General features: G+C 40.2%; 1 protein-coding gene across 1 annotated transcript in view; it reads left to right on the top strand.

Moving 5' to 3' along the window:
• Window positions 1–19,721, top strand: part of BRIP1 (BRCA1 interacting DNA helicase 1) — a 421,240-nt gene that overhangs the window by 390,770 nt on the left and 10,749 nt on the right. Inside the window, exons 17-18 of the mRNA XM_088446318.1 lie at window positions 12,006–12,118; window positions 14,532–14,611. Of these exons, the coding sequence (XP_088302444.1) occupies window positions 12,006–12,118; window positions 14,532–14,611 (193 nt within the window). The remainder of the gene's footprint in view (window positions 1–12,005; window positions 12,119–14,531; window positions 14,612–19,721) is intronic.

The following is a 19,721-nucleotide window of genomic DNA, read 5'->3' on the forward strand; positions in this document are numbered from 1 at the left end:
TGCGCGCCCGGCACCCATTCACCGGCGGTGACCACTGCGCTGCCGTTTTGACCACCTGCAGGACACTGTGACCTGGGGGTGGAGACAGAACCCGCAGGCTGTCTCAGCGGGGCCCCGCGCTGGAGGGCATGGTGCTTTCTGTCCTTCAGAAAAAGGGCAGGGTGCGGTGCCCCGCTGAAACAGCCTAGCGGGAACGCTATTCACATCTGTGACCGAAACGTCGACCATACCGGACCAGATTATGGTGACATTTATTGAGTAGCTGCTTTTAGATAAGTACCGCACATGACCAGTATAATGTACTATGGTTGTTTAATATTAAATCGATGGTGATTTTATTCTAAAGTGAGTGCTCTTTCTCTCTCTCTCTTTCTCTCTCTCTCTCTCTCTCTCTCTCTATATATATATATATATATGTATAGATATATACACACACAGTGGGTAAAATAAGTATTGAACACATCAACATTTTTCTCAGTAAATATATTTGTAATGGGGTTATTGTAATGAAATTTTCACCAAATGTCAGCAACAATCGTGATGCAGTCATCTGACAATGTCACAATCTCACCTGTGTTAATCCCGACGCCGGGGCCCCGACAGGACGCCGGACCGATCGTCCAACACCTGGGGGTAAGTATCCACATAGCCGGGGATGGGGGGTTAGGTTTAGGGACACCTGGGGGGACTTAGGGTTAGGCACCCCCTCAGGGAGGGTTAGGATTAGGCTAGGGGAATGGGGGATTAGGGTTATGCACCCCCCCTGGGAGGGTTAGGGTGCGGGGAGGGGGGGTTAGGTATAGGCTCTTCTGGGGGAGTGTTACGGGGGAGAGGGGAGGGTTAGGTACTTTACTTACCTCCGTCAGGATCTGCGCTCTTCGGCCTGCCGGCTTCGGGATTTCGACCGCCGGGCTCTCTTCCGGCGGTCATTCATACAGAGTCCCAACAACCCATGCAATCCACACATGCAAAGAAATCAAACCATAGATGTCCATAAATTAAGTTATGTGTAATAATTGAAGTGACACAGGGAAAAATTATTGAACACATGAAGAAAGGGAGGTGCAAAAAGGCATGGAAAGCCAAGACACCAGCTGAAATCTATCAGTAATTAGAAAGCAATCCTGCCCCTTGTCAGTGCATAGTAATATAAGCTGGTTCAGTCCCAACTGATGGCCTATAAAAATGTGTCTCGTTATCAAGGTGTCACACAAGAAACATCTCATGATGGGTAAAAGCAAAGAGCTCTCTCAAGACCTTCACAACCTTACTGTTGCAAAACATACTGATGGCATTGTTTGCAGAAGGATCTAAACTCTTGAGTGTTCCAGTGAGCACTGTTGGGGCTATAATCCGGGAGTGGAAAGAACATAATTTCACCATAAACTGGCCACGACCAGGTGCTCCTCACAAGATTTCTGACAGAGGAGTAAAAGAATTATCAGAGGAGTTGTTCAAGAGCCAAGGACCACTTGTGGAGAGATTTCGAAAGACCTGGAATTAGCCGATACAATTGTTTCAAAGAAAACAATAAGTAATGCATTCATCCGCCATAGCCTGTATGCATGCTCACCATGCAAGACTCCATTGTTGAAGAAAAAGCATGTTGAAGCTCGTTTAAAGTTTGCTGCACAACATTTGGAGAAGCATGTGAAATACTGGGAGAATATAGGCCCTCATTCAGAGCCGGACGCTCTGAGCAGAGCGCTCGCTCTGAATGAGGGCCGTCCTCCATAAAAATGGAGCGTCCTCCTGGACGCTCGTATAGCTGTTGGTCACCACCAACAGCACATACGAGCGTGCAGGATGATGGTCGCGATGGTCTTGACCATCGCCAGTGCGACCAGAAGCCTGTGGTCGGGTTTTTCGACCACAAGCCCTGGAGTGATTTTGGCTCTATCAGAGCCAAAATCACTCCCACTGATATCACTAGTGATGTCAGTGGGGCCGGCTTCTGACGGTAGGCGTTCCCTTGGGAACGCCTCCGTCTGGCAGGCACGCCCACCAAAGGGGGCGTGCTGTCAATCAACGACAGCACGCCCCCTTTGATTAGACACAACGAGCGAAGGAAAGTCCTTCGCTCATCGCGTCAGGCGCATGCGCACCATCGACCCACTTACGAGCGGACAGCCGCTTGCGAGTGGGTCTGAATGAGGCCCATAGTCTGGTCAGATGAAACCGAATTTATCTCTTTGGATGCCATAATACACACCATGTTTGGAGAAGAAATGGCACTGCACATCACCCCAAAAACACCATACCAACAATGAAGTTTCAAGGTGGGAACATCATGGTGTGGGGCTGTTTTCAGCATATGATACTGGCATACTTCATTTAATTGAACAAAGGATGAATGGAAAAATGTACCAAGACATCCTTGATAAAAATCTGCTGCCATCTATCAGGATGCAGAAGATGAAACAAGGGTGGACATTTCAGCAAGACAATGATCCCAAACACACAGCCAAGGGCACTCTCAATTGGTTTCAGAGAAAGAAAATAAAGCTACTAGAATGGCCCAGCCAATCACCTGACTTGAACTCAATTGAAAATCTATGGAAAGCGCTAAAGATCAGAGTTCATAGAAGAGGCCCACAGACCCTTCAAGATACGAAGGCTGTTTGTGTGGAAGTATGGGCCAAAATCACACTAGTTTCTCCTTACAGGAGGCGTCTTGAAGCTGTCATTACTAACAAAGGCTTTTGTACAAATGATTAAATACATTTCAGTAAGCATGTTTAATACTTTTTCCCTGTGTCATTTCACATTATTACTAGAGATGTGCGATGACCCCCGTATTTTGGTTTTGGATCTGGATCTCCCCCGGGTTTTGGATCTGGATTGGTTTTGCCAAAACCTCACCTCCGTGTTTTGTTTTTGTGTTTTGGTTTTGGATCTGGATTTTTTCTTAAACAATCAAAAAAACAGCTAAAATCACATAAAATGGGCCTTTTTTGTTCCTACAGTATTAATAACCTCAATAACATTTATTTCCACTCGTTTCCAGTCAATTTTGACCACCTCACAGCTCACAATATTGATTTTTATTTTCATCTAGTTATAGGGCCAAAAGGTTGCATCCAGCTTGCTGGCTCAAAACTGATTGATATAATTATTAATATAGTTGAGGACTGTGCAAAGATGATGGTTGGGATACCCTTGAGGATTGAAGAGTTGATAGTTGGTACAGCCCCTGGCTGTAAAATTGATAATTAATTAAAAAACAATTAATTGGTGCAGCCCTGGGCTGAATAATTAATAATAATTTAATTTAAAAAGTAAAAAACTATTCATTGGGTGCAACCCCTGGCTGAATAATTAATAAAAAGACATTCATTTGTGCAGTCCCTGGCTGTAAAATTGATAATATATTAATTAAAAACAATTGATTGGGTGCAGCCCCTGGCTGTAAAATTGATAATAAATTAATTTAAAAACAATTCATTTGGTGCTGCCCCTGGCTGAATAATTAATAAAATGCAATTCATTGGTACAGCCCCTGGCTGTTAAATTGATAGTAAATTAATTTAAAAATAAATCATTGGTTCCTAAACCAATCATAACATGAATTTAGGCAGCAATGCCCCAATCAGCACATAATGGAATGGAAAAAGGTGCAAGATGGAATAGTCCTTGGGCCCTCCCACCCACCCTTATGTTGTATACGCAACAGGACAGTTTAACAAACCAATTATTTCAGCGACAAGGACTACCAATTGTGGCTGAAATGATTGGTTTGTTTGGACCAACATAAAACAAGCTGCCAGTGTGCATTGGACATGGAAATTAAAATGATGCCATACACAAACTGGCTTTACATTACAAGTTGTCGTCATCCTCGTCATCCCCATCAGTGTGTACATCCTCTTCTTAACACAATATTAATTCTACCCTGCTGGATTCCACCATAGGCACCTCTGTCATTTTCTGATGTAATTGTTGGTAGAGGTCTTCCTCGTGGAATTTGTAATTAATTTTAATGAACATCATATTTCCGCATTTTAAGGAAGTAACCTTCTACGCCGATCACTGACAAGGTTGCCAGCTGCACTGAAAACTCTTTCGGAGTATACACTTGAGGGTGGGCAACTTAAGTAATGCAAAGCCAGTTTCTGTATGGGCCTCCAAATTGCCTTTTTTTTCCTGCCAGTACTGAAAGGGACTGTCTGACATGCATATTAGGATGTTATCAGAAATAGTCCTCCACCATTCTGTGAATGCAGACCGTATCACACATAGTCACGGTAGAAGACATGTCACTAGTAGGCAGTTCTCTCAGGCCCGACCAGATGTCATTTTTTGTGAACAATCTGCATGACCAGCAGGCATTCTGTAAGGAAAATTGAGTCTTTTCCTGGCAGCTGCAGAAACTGAAGGAGGAGATGATGGCGTTTCACGTGCGGCTGCAGCTGACAATTTTTTTTATCAACATCTCTTTGCACAGTTTTAGATTTTTGTCTGTTGGAAAAAAGGTAGGACTTAAACCTAGGATCCAGAATGGTTGCCAAAATATATATTTCAGATTTCAATAGATTGACAACTCTTAGATCCTAGTGAAGTGAATCAAGGGCTTGATCCACCAGTCCGACATATTTTGCACAATCGCTCCATTTCACCTCCTCCTTCAGTTTCTCCAGCTGTTTTTGCAAAAATCTGATGAGGGGAATGACCTGACTCAAGCTGGCAGCGTCTGAACTAACTTCACGTGTGGCAAGTTCGAAGGGCTTGAGAACCTTGCACAACATGGAGATTATTCTCCACTGCGCTTGAGTAAGGTGCATTCCCCCTCCACGGCCTATGTCATAGTCCGTTGTATAGGCCTGGATGGCCTTTTGCTGTTCCTCCATCCGCTGAAGCATATAGAGGGTAGAATTCCACCGAGTTACTACCTCTTGCTTCAGCTGATGGAAGGGCAAATTTAACAGTACCTGCTGGTCATGCAATCTTCGACAAGTGGTCGCCGAATGTCTAAAATATCCGGATATTTTGCGGGCCATGGAGAGCATCTCCTGCACGACCGTGTCAGTTTTTTTAAAATTTTGTACCACCAAATTAATTGTGTGAGCAAAACATGGGACGTGTTGGAATTTGCCCAGATGTAATGCTCTCACAATATTGAAGGCATTGTCCGAATTCACAAATCCCAAGGAGAGTCCAAGTGGGGTAAGCCATTTAGCAATGATTTCCCTGAGTTTTTCTAAGAGTTTCTCAGCGGTATGCCTCCTAGTGAAACCAGTTATACAAAGAGTAGCCTGCCTCTGTATCAGCTGTCTTTTGGTAGATGTTGCTGTTGTAGGCAATACACCTACCCAGTGGGCTGTCACAGTCATCTAATCCTTAGTTTGCCCTGTCCCACTTGTCCACATATCAGTTTTTTTTAATGTCCTTGTACAGATTTGGAATTGCTCTTCTAGCGAAGTGCAATCTAGAAGGGATCTGGTAGCGAGGACACAGAACCTGAATTAACTGTTGAAAACCCACTGCAGTAGTGGCGGATACTGGACGCACATCTAATACCAACAGCTGTTATGACGTCAGTAATCCGCTGTGCAACTGTGATTGCTGTCATACTTGTTTGCCCTTGCAAACGATTGTTTGACAGTTAATTGTTTTTTGGAGGCTACACTACAAGTAATCTTCTTCCTGGTCCCCTTCTGGGATGAAGATCCACTGACAGCAGCAGCAACAGGCGTAGTCATCAAGGATCCTTCTGAGGAATCACGGATAGGAGAGGAGTCAGTCATTCTTCGAATAACAACATTGGATGCAGCAGGACTACTCCCGATGACAAATGAAGATGTTGATAATAAAGGTGTTGGTGTTGTAGATCGAAGCCACTTGGATCCCACAGAGAGGGAGCAGGTAGGCGACACTGGACTTGTTACGTTTTGGAACTTGGCGACATACTCTTTGATATTTGATGAATGTGTTCCAAGTGACGTCACAAGGAGGAGGTTCCTAGGTGGTTTAGGTCCCTCCCTCTACTCACTCTTGCTTGGCAATGGGTACATATGGCTTGACAACTGTTGTCCGGATTGGGGCTGAAATAATTCCACATGTGAGAAGTGGATTTTTTTTGTCTTTTGCCCTGGCATGACAAAAATGGGCTTTGTCTTTTCAATCGATGGGCAACAGCTGTTGCCTTACTTACACAAAGGACATCTTCGGCATCAACATCCTCATCACCAACATCCTCATCATCCTTAGCACCTTCAACTACCAAATTATCCTCCTCCTCCATGTGCAATTCCACAGAAGCATCCTCGAAGACTGCATCTGCAAGATGTTGACTGCCCTTCCCCACATTTACAGAGGGCACACAAATGTTGGAACTTGGAGGATCCTCCAGTACACTAGTATTTAGGTCCGGCTCACACATGGCAACCGTGGACACACTTGCACGCTCCTCAGGGATTTGTGATTTCGATTTCTCAGGGCACACAGTTGTTTTTTCCAAAGGGCTATCAGAATCAGCAGTCTTTCTAAAGAAAGGCAAATGCCTTATCCTTTCCTTGCCACTTCGTGTAGTGAAGGGCATATTGCCAATTTTTTGTTTATCTAAAGGCAAATTTCCTTTCAATTTTTTTTTTCTTAACTTCAGTACAAGTAGCTTTACCATATCGATGGCGTGACTTAAGCCCTGGGGCATGGGCCTTCATAGAGGACAAGGAAGTTGACGACCTTGCACTGCTGGCGGCAGCTACAACATGTGGCTCTTGGCCTTGCTCTCCTATCATGTGACAGCCCTCCATATTTTCTGTGGTCTTAAAGCAGTGTCACAAGCACCAATAGTGTAGCCAAGGTGCAGTTACAAAATTCACACTCGTGCAGTCGTGCACACACACAAAAATATTAAACAAAAAAAAGACAATTGATTTGAATTTTTTTTATGCTCAAGAACTTGGGCCCAGAGCAGTGATTGATCACGACTGGAGTGGGGCAGCATTAGGTTGCAACTTACGTTGCTGGCTTAATCTTGTGCGGTTAAGCCTAACACGCACAGACAATTATTAGAAAAAAAGCCAATTGATTTTAATTTTATGCTCCAGAACTTGGGCCCAGAGCACAGATTGAGCACGACTGGAGTCGGGCAGCACTAGCTTGCGTTGCCGACTTGCTAAATCTTGTGCGGCTAAGCCTAATACGCACAGACACACAGACAATTATTAGAAAAAAAAGACAATTGATTTTAATTTTTTTTATGCTCCAGAACTTGGGCCAAGAGCACAGATTGATCATGACTCGAGCCGGGCAGCACTAGCTTGCAACTTGCGTTGCTGGCTGGATGTTGTACGGTACTGCGGTTAAGCCTAACACGCACGCGCGCACACACACACACACAGAAAAATATAAAAGACACTTTGATTTTTTTTTTTTTTGAACTTGGGCCCAGATGGACACAGCACCAGCCCAGATGTATCTACAGTTCTGCACCATCCCAGATGGACACAGCAGACATGAAAAACACCAGCCCAGCACACGGCAGACAGCCCAGATGGATCAGCAACAGCCCAGATGGATACAGCAGACAGCACAGTGACAGCTGTCACAGGCACCAACCCAGAATGGATCAGCAGTCACCAGCCCAAGACACAGCAGACAGCACCAGCACATCTCCCAGCCCTACACTACCCACCCTCCCTGTTCAGTCTCCACAGCCGGAGTGAAATGGCGTCTGTCGTGTGGTCCCTTATATACTACATTGATCATAGAGACGAAAGCTTGCGAACTGCGAGATTTCAGACTCTATCGTTTTGCCTCGGTTTCGATATCCGAGTCAGGCGGGAAACTCCGAGCCTGCTTGGATCCGACTCGGTTCTGCTAAATTCGGGTGGGTTCGGATCTCTGGAAATCGAACCCGCTCATCTCTAATTATTACACATAACTTAATTTATAGACTTCTATTGTTTGATTTCTTTGCATGTGTGGATTGCATGGGTTGTTGCTGACATTCGGTGAAAAAGTCATTACAATAGCCCCATTATAAGTATAATGTTGATGTGTTCAATACTTATTTTACCTGCTTTATATATATATATATATATATATATACATATACACACATACACACAAAGACGTCCGCCACTCATGCAAACTCAAAAGGTATAAATGCCTCGCCGCACCCCAAAAAAAAATAATAAACAACAATGGAGAGACGGCGGCACTCAGAGAGCTTGTATGGAATCGGTATGTATTTACTAACCTAACCTCCCCACCCTAACCCTCCTTAGGTGTGCCTAACCCTAATCTTCCCCCCAGTGCCTAACCCTAATCCCCCCTCTGTGCCTAAACCTAACCCCCCTTCCCCGCCGCCTAAACCTAAGTCCCCCAGGGGGGGTGCCTAATCCTAAGTCCCCCCCAGGGGTGCCTAACCCTCCCTTCCCCTGGCCTAACCCTAACCTCCCTAAGTTCCCCCCGGGAGCCCTAAATCTAACCCATAGCGGCTGTCCGCAGCGGCGCCCGGCATCTCTTTGATCGGGATGCCGGGCGCCTATCTCCCGGCGTCAGTAAAATGACAGGCGTCTAGATTTAGACGCCTGTCATTTAACCCTTGCCGGGATAAAGCAGTCGGGAAGCCGGCCGTCGGGATTACGTCCGCCGGCTTCCTGACTGTATACCAGCTTGTATATGCATAAAACAGCACACAGTCACAGGTAGGTGCGTCCGATGTTTTAATAACCTTCTTCAATGACAGATATATATATACAGGTGTATCCACATACATCTTACCTCCATGCGATGCAAGTCCACGTTAAACATAATGCATGAGCGCAGTGCAACTTGGTAGCGAATAGCGTCTTTTTGGGTGACTTTTACCTACAAATACTTCTGTGTGTGACTGTGGGTGTATCTGCATGCCAAATACAACGTTACAGTGTCAGCGGCTGCAACGTAGCATTTTGCATGCAGATACACCCGCAGTTGCAAATAGAATATAGGCATGCCGCATATCATTTTAATCAAAAGAAGCTGCTTGTGTGTCCTATCCGTATCACTTTTGCGAATAAGACGCACTGTATGAGAGGTAGTCGTACGAAAAGATGCTCTGCGCTAACAAGCCACGGCATGACAAGACTAGAAGGGTTGTTAAATGTGCAAGGAAGTTTGATGTATGTGAACACATCTATGTGTGTGTGTATATATATATATATATATATATGTATGTGAGTGTGTGTGTATATATATATATATATATATGTACAGATGTGTCCTCAAACATCTAGCCTCCTTGCGTGCTAAACAGCCTTTCTAGCCACGCCATGTCGTGGCGTGACTCGGTAGCGCAGAGCGTCTTTTCTTGCAACTTTTTCACTTCAAATGCATCTTATTTGCACAGTGATGTGAATAGTTAGCACAAGCAGTTTCTGCTGATTAAAATTATATGTGTTATAGCCGCTGACACTGTAACATAGCATGTCACATGTAGATACACCCGCAGTCATACACAGAATATAGGCATGCTGCATATCATTTTAATGTGTGAATAAGACGCATTTGAAGGTAAAAAGTCACACGAAAGACGTTCAGCGCTCCCAAGGCACACGGAGTTCCCACGTTGTGTGGCCCGACTTGTAGCGCATGGAGGATAGATGTATGTGGACACGTCTGTATATGTATGTTAGTTTTCCATTGTCAGCATTAAATGTCCCTTGAAAATTATAACTAATGGTGTAATGGAATATATTCCTGAGTTTGTGTATATGGTAAGATTTAAAATTTTGTATGCTAAAAGTAACTACATATGTTGTGAAACAAAATACATTTTCATTCATATGATTATGTACAGTAGGTAGGTCTCCCTTCATATATCTGTAACATTATGATATGCAGTTAGCCCATTGCCATATAACACCTGTTTATCCCTGTATATTCGTCTGTCATACACATCTTGCTGTATCAATGTACCATTTTTTAAAAGTGGTTGTGGGACCTGTGAGATTTTCTTCCACCTTTTACTTTAAGAGAAAAAGCGCAACTGTGCAAAATGCTTTTGTCTGTCTGAGGCAAGAATTCCATCTACAATATCAAAAACAATTTATTGTCTGGCTTTAAAGTTTGAATTTGTGAATTTGACAGGTCGTTTTAAAGGGCATAGGTACTGAAAATAAAATTTTGTATACCCCAACCCATGTTGAAAATGACCTGTCAGAAATAGTTAGAAGTCTTCTGTCTTTTTCCTGAAGCGTGTCCCTTCAGCTGTCATTTTAAAAAGGTTAGCACTGTACAAAAGAGCAATTCCAAAAGAAAAAAACTTCCCGGCGCGGCGTTTTACTCAAAAGACCATCAAACTCTGTTTGCAGATTCAAACTTTTACAGTCTGGGATTTGTGATGTTTGTCAAAACTTGTTACTGTGCCAAAGAACATTGCTTGCTTTGTTGCTGGTGGAAACGGGGTAACCTGGTAATTTAATGCTGGTTCATACCTGTCCATTTCTTCAGTTATGCTAAAGTATGTTTGCTGCTCGAAACTTGCAGAGCTGAATTCTTATCAACAAAAGTAAAACTATTTTATGTTCCAGTATTACCATCTGCAGTTATTAAGCCATAGGTGTTTTTCTACTCCTCTAAACAAAAATCTGTTTTCAGTATCCGTTTTAATGATCAACTAAAAATATTTTATATATTAACTTGCTAGAGAGCTGCATACAAGTGTAAGTGGAGTGAAACTGCTAGTTACTAGCATATAAGACATTATCACAAACTGGTGCAAAGAGGTCAGGTACATTATATTATTACATTAGTGTATTAAGATTTATCTTACAGTTTACCTATACAGTATGCATTGTTTAAGAAATGAGACCGAAGAACATTTCTGTTAAATATTGTGTTATAGTGTAATCATATTATATTGTAAATTTGGCAGCAAAAACATATCATTGCAGCATGAGATGTGGAAAGTACATATTTTGGTTTTGTAATTATGCTTAACTTTCTGCTGTAACTATAAGGAAGATATGTACATGTATTTAAGTTTCAAGCTCTATACTTATGTTTCAAGTTGACATTTATTGTAAACTGTGTTTTCATGTTCACCACTTTGTGTGCTGGTGCCGAGGCAAAACAATACACTAAGCAAATTAACCTAAATATTATAATAGGGCGGAGACTTCCATTATGCTCATTTGCTTCTGTTTTGGATATTTTACTGTATGTGATGACAACTTACTATAAAATATTATTTTATATCATTTATTTTGTGTCACCCAAAATGTAACACGTTACATCAAGTGAGGTCTGAATCGGACAATATGGCTGCTTTCTGCCGCTTTCATTAATTAATTATGCTGCTTTATGATGATGATTTTAGCTCTTCTCAGACTGGAGCCTGGTTCATTATTTATGTGGTGTTTGGGCTGCTTGAGTAATACATTTAACATGCATATATTTTTTTGTTGTTTTAATGCACTCATTATCTAGCTTGAACTCCAGCGATGTTGTATGAGCATCAATGTAGTTACAGCAACATCTTCTGAAATGCCACAAAATAGATAAAAAAGTAATATACATGTTATATTGGACATGTTCTATTACAGGTGTGGCATTTTAAGTAGAGCAGTGTGTTAACATTCAGGACTCCATAGTTAAAAAGAAAAAAAAAATTCTTTAGATCTTCTGAGTGCTAATAGAAGTACATTACCATGATGTTAAGTCTGCTTAGCTATTCCAAATAATATGAGTAACAGCTATAGCATTTTATTAATATTACGTTCCTTACAGCTGGGAAACATGCCAGTATAAACAAGCAACCCATTTGGGATTTTAACTGAAGTTTCTGTTGGTCACTTAACCCCTTGAGTGTGTAAGATATCTATAAAGTAATGACGAGTACAAATTATATTACAGAGGTTTTGGAATTACAGTGAAATTTTAATGTTTGCATTCATAAAGTACACAATCATCGAAACATTGAGATTCTTGACTCAAGTTATGTGATATGATATTTATATTGTGACCGTTAAGAAAATGTTACAATACTTTGTTTTGCTATGCTTTTTAATTTTTAGGTTGAGCTTAAAAGAAAGTATAATGATCAGCACTCAAAGAGCCGAGGACTTCTGCCTGGCAGCCAGTGGTATGAGATTCAAGCCTACAGAGCCCTGAACCAAGCCTTGGGGAGGTAAGTTATTGTGACTTTGTACATTCTCTTCTAATTATTGTGGTGATTATTGTTCATACGCAACACACATAATTGTTGTCATTGGTATGTTGCATTGGCAATTATTCTTTAGCCAGATTTTAACAAGACTTCATATTTTCCAGGCAAAGTCAACATTTTATTTTTTATACCTATGCTGTAAATTATTTGAAATGAATGCATGCCAAATTTTCAAACAAACAATCACTAATGCAGAATATCTTAAACAGGTATGCCCCTAATGTGTGCAATGCATCAAATGTTATCAAACTATTTTTCTGAATCTCTCATATATATATATATAAATATATATATATATATATATTAACATATACTGTGTATTTCTATATATATATATATATATAAAATTACTTTAAATGCAATAGATAACCTTACATCCTTGACTTCTATGTAATCTCCCCACTGTGACATAACATAGATCCCTATTATATAAGCCTGTTATGAGATTAAGCTGCATTTGCTCTGTTACTCATACGTTAGTACTAGTGGAGAACAAGATCACCCCGTGACCTTACATGAGAGCTGGTTTTATTTTTGTTCATGCTCACACTTGCAGTGTTTATTACATATATCATGAGATATTACTCTAATGGATTTCATATAACTCGGGTTCTAATTTACACATACAGTATGCTAAGCCTAATATAATTTGGAAGATTCTGTCCAGGATAAAAAAAAAATTAACCATTAATTATTTTTAACGTTAATGAAGTGCTTAATGAATTTGTATTAATGTAAACTATAGTAATATTGTAATTTGCTTCATAATATTAGATAGCTATCTTCATAATGGTTTGTAAATCTGTCCTGGTATTTTTAGTAGTACAGGCCACATTTTACCTAAATAAAGTTTAGTCTATATAACAAATTGTATGCAGCAGATAATGTCACATGTAATGAAGATCATAAATAATTAATATGCAGTTTGTACATTTATATATAAAGCTTTGCATGCAAAACTGCTCTCATTTAATACAAATCACTTCACTTCATGTTTTACTTTGTAAATATTGATTATAAGAAATGCGCTGAGCTATAGCAAACAGCGTATTGGATTTTTCATCGTGTGTGTTGGATTTTTCATCGTGTGTGTGCCTGGCTAAAGGCTCTTGCCGAGTTCAAGAAACATAGAGGCAATGTTTTTTGAAGTCTGTGAAATTAAAAAGAATTTGAACAAAAATAGCAGCTCATCCTCATTCACTCTGCACTCAATAAAACGTCACATAAAGGCCATGATCAGGGAAAGAAATTCACTAAAGACAAGTGACCTTTTACTTGAAGATATCTTTCACTAAAATATAATATATGCTGACAGTGATAGAAAGTGGTCACATTTTGGGAGCAAAATGTCTACACAAATTTATGGCCTTAGAAGCAGAAAGGCTTGAATCTGGCACTTTCCTTATGAATCACAAATGCTCTGCCATGCACGAACTGTACAACAAAGTAAACTTTCTAGCTGGTGGTTCTTTTTTTTTTCCAAGTAGGAATTAATAGTTGAAATAGTGATGAAGCACACACGGCATAGTATTTACAGTCTTGCATGGTCGTACAGTGACAAACAAACATGATTTGTACAGGTTAATCCATTCATGTTTTAATATTTATTCTTATATTAGTCACTTAAACTTATATTGTCTTATGAAAATATAGGCATAAAACATGTTTTGGCTTGTATGTTTCTGATTTATAGTAAGTGATATTCAGGTAAAATCAATTATATTGTACATAGAGGCCGAAAACTGGCAAAGCAGATGTACAAGTTTTACAAGTTTGGCTCAATCATACGGCGCAAGGCTGCATACACACTGAGAGAATATATTTGTATAAAGCACACTGATGCCTTGGCATGAAATGATTTTACAAATCCTGCCTGAAAATACAATTATGCAATTATGTTTTGTTTTATATTTGGGTAAATCATTCTCGCACACTTCTTGTGTGTCAGGACATTGCTAATGTAGTATTACGAAATCTGAGGGTAGTTAAATACGCTGATGGAGACAAGACATATGTCTGTCTATACTGTTATGTGCAGCACTGGGGAAGAAGTTTATGCTAACTAATAGACAATAATAATAATAAAACAATAGCAATGACAGCAAAACACAATTTTTTTTTATAAAAACAAATTGCCATCAAATATTGAAAAATGCTACAGGTATACACTTACATCCTTTATTGTTTTAATGTAGTTTTAATGTACATTTTCTAATTTACATTACTAAATGCTGTTGCAAACTGTTTACTATTACCCAGTGTATAAACTATATGAGTTGTCATTCCTTCAATACTTTACAGTTAATCTGTAAATAATCAATAGGTTTCCGTCAATCAATTTAGTTCTGTTTTTTTGTTTTGTTTTTATAAACAGGTGCATCCGTCATAAGAATGATTGGGGTGCTCTCATTTTAGTTGATGACCGTTTCAGGAACAATCCTAAATATATTACTGGTAAGAATACAATGTCTAAACAGACAGTTACGTTTCATTTACCTGTGCTATTAAGGCTGTCTGATTAATCTGAATGACTTAAGTTTTGCCTAGGTAATTCAGGTAAAAATGTGAAATTTAGTAGTTCTGTATATAAGAAGCATGCCAATATAAGTCTAGTGGCTCTGTATGTGAGAAGGCTCAAAGTGTAAATCTAGTGGTCCGATGTATAAGAATGATGTAAATCCAGGTGCCCTGTGTGCATGAGAAGGGTGAAAATGTTAATCTTGTGACTCTGAGAAAGGTGAATATATAAAAATAGTGGCTTTGTATATATGGAGAGTAAAAATAAAACTGTAGTGGCTCTGTATATATGGAGAGTACAAATAAAACTGTAGTGACTCTGTATACATGGAGGGTGAGAATAAACTGTAGTGGCCCTGTATACATGGAGGGTGAGAATAAAACTGTAGTGGCTCTGTATACATGGAGGGTGAGAATAAAACTGTAGTGGCTATGTATACATGGAGGGTGAGAAGAAAACTAGTGGCTCTGTATATATGGAGAGTACAAATAAAACTGTAGTGGCTCTGTATACATGGAGGGTGAGAATAAACTGTAGTGGCTCTGTATACATGGAGGGGGAGAATAAAACTAGTGGCTCTGTATACATGGAGGGTGAGAATAAAACTGTAGTGGCTCTGTATATATGGAGAGTACAAATAAAACTGTAGTGGCTCTGTATACATGGAGGGTGAGAATAAAACTGTAGTGGCTCTGTATACATGGAGGGGGAGAATAAAACTGTAGTGGCTCTGTATACATGGAGGGGGAGAATAAAACTGTAGTGGCTCTGTATACATGGAGGGGGAGAATAAAACTGTAGTGGCTCTGTATACATGGAGGGGGAGAATAAAACTGTAGTGGCTCTGTATACATGGAGGGGGAGAATAAAACTGTAGTGGCTCTGTATACATGGAGGGGGAGAATAAAACTGTAGTGGCTCTGTATACATGGAGGGGGAGAATAAAACTGTAGTGGCTCTGTATACATGGAGGGTGAGAATAAAACTGTAGTGGCTCTGTATACATGGAGGGGGAGAATAAAACTGTAGTGGCTCTGTATACATGGAGGGTGAGAATAAAACTGTAGTGGCTCTGTATACATGGAGGGTGAGAAATGTGTAGTGGCTCTATACATGGAGGGGGAGAATAAAACTGTAGTGGCTCTGTATACATGGAGGGGGAGAATAAAACTGTAGTGGCTCTGTATACATGGAGGGGGAGAATAAAACTGTAGTGGCTCTGTATACATGGAGGGGGAGAATAAAACTGTAGTGGCTCTGTATACATGGAGGGTGAGAATAAAACTGTAGTGGCTCTGTATACATGGAGGGTGAGAAATGTGTAGTGGCTCTATACATGGACGGTGACAATAAATCTAGTGGCTCTGTATACAGTACATGGAGGGTGAGAATAAAACTGTAGTGGCTCTGTATGTAAGACTGGTAAAAATGTAATCTTGTGGCCCTGTATGTAAGCAGGTTGAAAATGTAAATCTAATGTCCTTCTACACAAAAAGGGTGAATATGTAAATTGTGTGTCCTTGTATTTGAATGAAATCAATGCCAAATCCTTTTCATTAGTAGCAATTTCCCCAGATATATATTCGTCATACAGTATCCTACATAAAGTGTATATATTTATTTTTCCGATAGGATAGATGCTATTGTTTTATTTAATTTTCAGTTTTATAAACCTTATGAAACATACACGCAGTTCTTATTGGTGCTATAAAGTGCAGTTTTATTGCAGTGTTTATAATTGTTAATACAACTATGTTTTGACATTAAAGTCCACTATTCTGAGTTTATGGGACATTGATATTTAATATATCTCTATATTTCCATTTTCATGTGCGCTATGAGATAATGTACTGTACAGTCAATGAGCGCAGGGAAACAACACTGTGCCTGTCATGTAGTAACTGATTTTGCTTTAAGTTCCTCAGTTAAACACATTAGAAGTCTAATTTATAAAGGCATGACTGCTGTGCAAATCCGTAAATCCTCAGCCACTGTAGCCCAAAAATTGCTACAAGCAGACAAGTAATGAGATGGAAACAATAATAAAAAATAAAATTTAGATGGCTAATGCTTCTTCAGTATGACCAGTGGGGGGAGCTCAGATTCCACAGTACAATTTAAAAATACAGGCATCGGAGGTCTTTTGAAAAGGACTGTAAGTTTGTCATACTATGACAGGCATTTATATACCTTCATATTAGTATTACATTGCTCCACACACTATGAAAATATTTACTCTTACATATCTATCTATAGCTCTACTCATTTTATTGAGTCTTCAACAGTGTTTGTGTAAGAAAACATTATCATATCCAATTTATTTAGTATATATGTGTGTATATACTGTGTGTGTGTATATATATATATATATATATATATATGCAAAATAATGAATGGCACTCCCGGACTGATAATTTCAGAAATAAATCACAGACTCAGCTGGTGCAGATGATTAACGTTTCAGCGTCAGAGTGCTTTTATCAAGACATGTCTTGGTGTCAGATGTCGTCAGTTACCTGGTCCCTCTAATCCCCCAACTTCGAGACAGGATCTCCCTTGGGCGGTATTTTCCCAGGTGCTGGCCTCCATCGCGGACCGTCTGGCGGTTCCGACTAACCTATCCCATAGGGGGTTACCACAACCCGCCATCCCCCCTTCGCTGGGTGTACCGCAATTATTGCAGTATCCCCCTGGGCCTCAGACAGTTCATCCATATGCGGGGTTCCCTATGTATGTTTAGTCTCCGATGACGCAGCAGTCCGTCATCCCCTTCCAGGGTCTCCCGCAAGCTAACCCACTGTGGGTACATGTGTTCTCAAATTCTGACCAAAGTTTGGTGGCCTCTTCTTTGGCTTTTCACACCATGTTGCGTAATGACAAACCTCACAAGGCGTCAAAACGCACTTTTTCGTCATCCCAGTCTGCGCAGTTATCAGACTCAGATGCGTCCTCGGATGAGGGCGAATTGCATGAGGATTCTGATTCAGATTCCCCTGCTCCGGAAGTGGAGACGAAGTCTACCATTAATGTGCGGGTGGTGCAGTCCATTCTTGATATAGAGGATGATGCCCCGACCCCTAAGTCCAAATATCCCAATTTTAAACAGGCAAAAGTGACTTCGGCTGTTTTTCCTTTATCTGACCGACTAACTGATCATATGGCGGAGGCCTGGCAGTCGCCTAGTAAGAGGTTCCAGCGGCAGAAACGAAGAAGCAGTAGTTATCCGTTTCCTGCTAGTCATTGCAAGAAGTGGGAAACGCCGCCTGCGGTGGATTCACACGTCACTCGCCTGATCAAGAGTGCTACCTTGCCAATGCCGTCCATTTCATCTCTAAAGGATCCCACGGACTGGAAAGTGGAGACTTGTTAGAAATCCATATATTCTCTCTCTGGGGTGGTGGCCCATCCGCCCATAGCCATCTCTTGGGTGGCTAAAGCCATTGTGAGCTGGGCCAATGTACTGGAGGATACACTTACTGAAGAAGTTCTGGAGGTTCAGAGAGCTTTGGTTGGTCAGATGAGGGATGCCGCTTCCTATATTGGGGAGGCGTCTTTGGATGCCAGTCTCCTCACTTCTAGAGTTTCGGCGGCAGCGGTCTCTGCTCGCAGGCTTCATTCTTGGAGAGCGGATGCGGATTCCAAGAAAGGCCTAGAGGCCTTACCCTTTAATGGGGAAATTTTGTTCGGCCCTGACCTGGACAAAATTGTCTAGTCGGCGTTTTTGCCATCAGCAGCTGCGCCTTCTAAACCTCGGACCTCAGCTTTTCGGTCCTTTCGGACTCAGGGTAAGTCCAAGGGTCAATCCTTCCCGAGACTGTCGTCAACCAAGACTGCCCCTAAACCAAAGAAGCAGGCCTGGAGCACTTAGACGCCCTACTTCCAAGCCCGGTACAGACCCCCTTAACAGTTCTTCTGCACGAGTCTTTCCCAAGACAAGACCAAGGCATTGCTGTTCCAGGAAGCCATAGAGTCCTTGCTGAAAGCAGGGGTTGTTGTTCCCGTTACGCCATCTCAATGCGGGACGGGTTATTACTCTTCTCTATTTCTGGTTCCAAAACCCAATGGGTCTCATCGGTCCATTCTCAACCTGAAATCGTTGAACAAGTCCCTCAGAGTAACGATGTACTTGGGTGTTAGCGCCTATTAGTGTTAAATATATATGTGGAATGTTCATTAATACTTAAAATATATATTAGGTGTGAACAAACCAAAAATTGTTACTCATAATGGTTCCTTTTATACAATTGTGGGTATTTCTAAAAGACTGTGTTAAAGTGCTTCAGTGCAAAAACTTTTTGTGTATAAAGATATACACAATTTAATTAGCTGTATATAAAGTGTCAAGTGAAAAAAAATATATGTATATATTCAATAAATATAAAGTGCCAGAGTGCTAAGTACCAAAGGATTAATCTAAAAAAAAAAAAATGTTACATTACTTTAAAAACAACTAATTTATTGCCTACCTAAGATGAACGTGATGAGAATAAGATAAAAGAATATTTTTAAAAAACATTGTTTATTGTATGGAAAAATGTTTTAATGAATTTTCTAAGTACTCACAGTATCAATTAGATACGGTTCTATATAAAATAGTATTTCCTTCTTTACTTTTGTTTATCCATCCATTAGTATTATATTGTAAATTTTTATGTGCATGTTGTATTGAGTATTTTTATGAAATAATTGTAATAAATTAGTTGTTTTTAAACTAATGTAATTTTTTTATTATTATTTAATCCTTTGGTACATAGCACTCTGGCACTTTATATTTATTGAATTTATATATTTTTTTTTTCACTTGACACTTTATACTGTATACAGCTAATTAAATTGTGTATATCTTTATACACAAAAATATTTGCACTGAAGCACTTTAACACAGTCTTTTAGAAATACCCACAATTGTATATAAGGCACCATTATGAGTAACAATTTTTGTTTTGTTCACACCTAACATATATTTTATGTATTAATGAACATTCCACATATATATTTAACACTAATAGGCGCTAACACCCAAGTACATCGTTACACATTTTCTAT

Source organism: Taudactylus pleione, unplaced genomic scaffold (assembly GCF_031769625.1).
Source record: "Taudactylus pleione unplaced genomic scaffold, aTauple2 ptg000397bl, whole genome shotgun sequence".
NCBI lineage: Eukaryota > Metazoa > Chordata > Amphibia > Anura > Myobatrachidae > Taudactylus > Taudactylus pleione.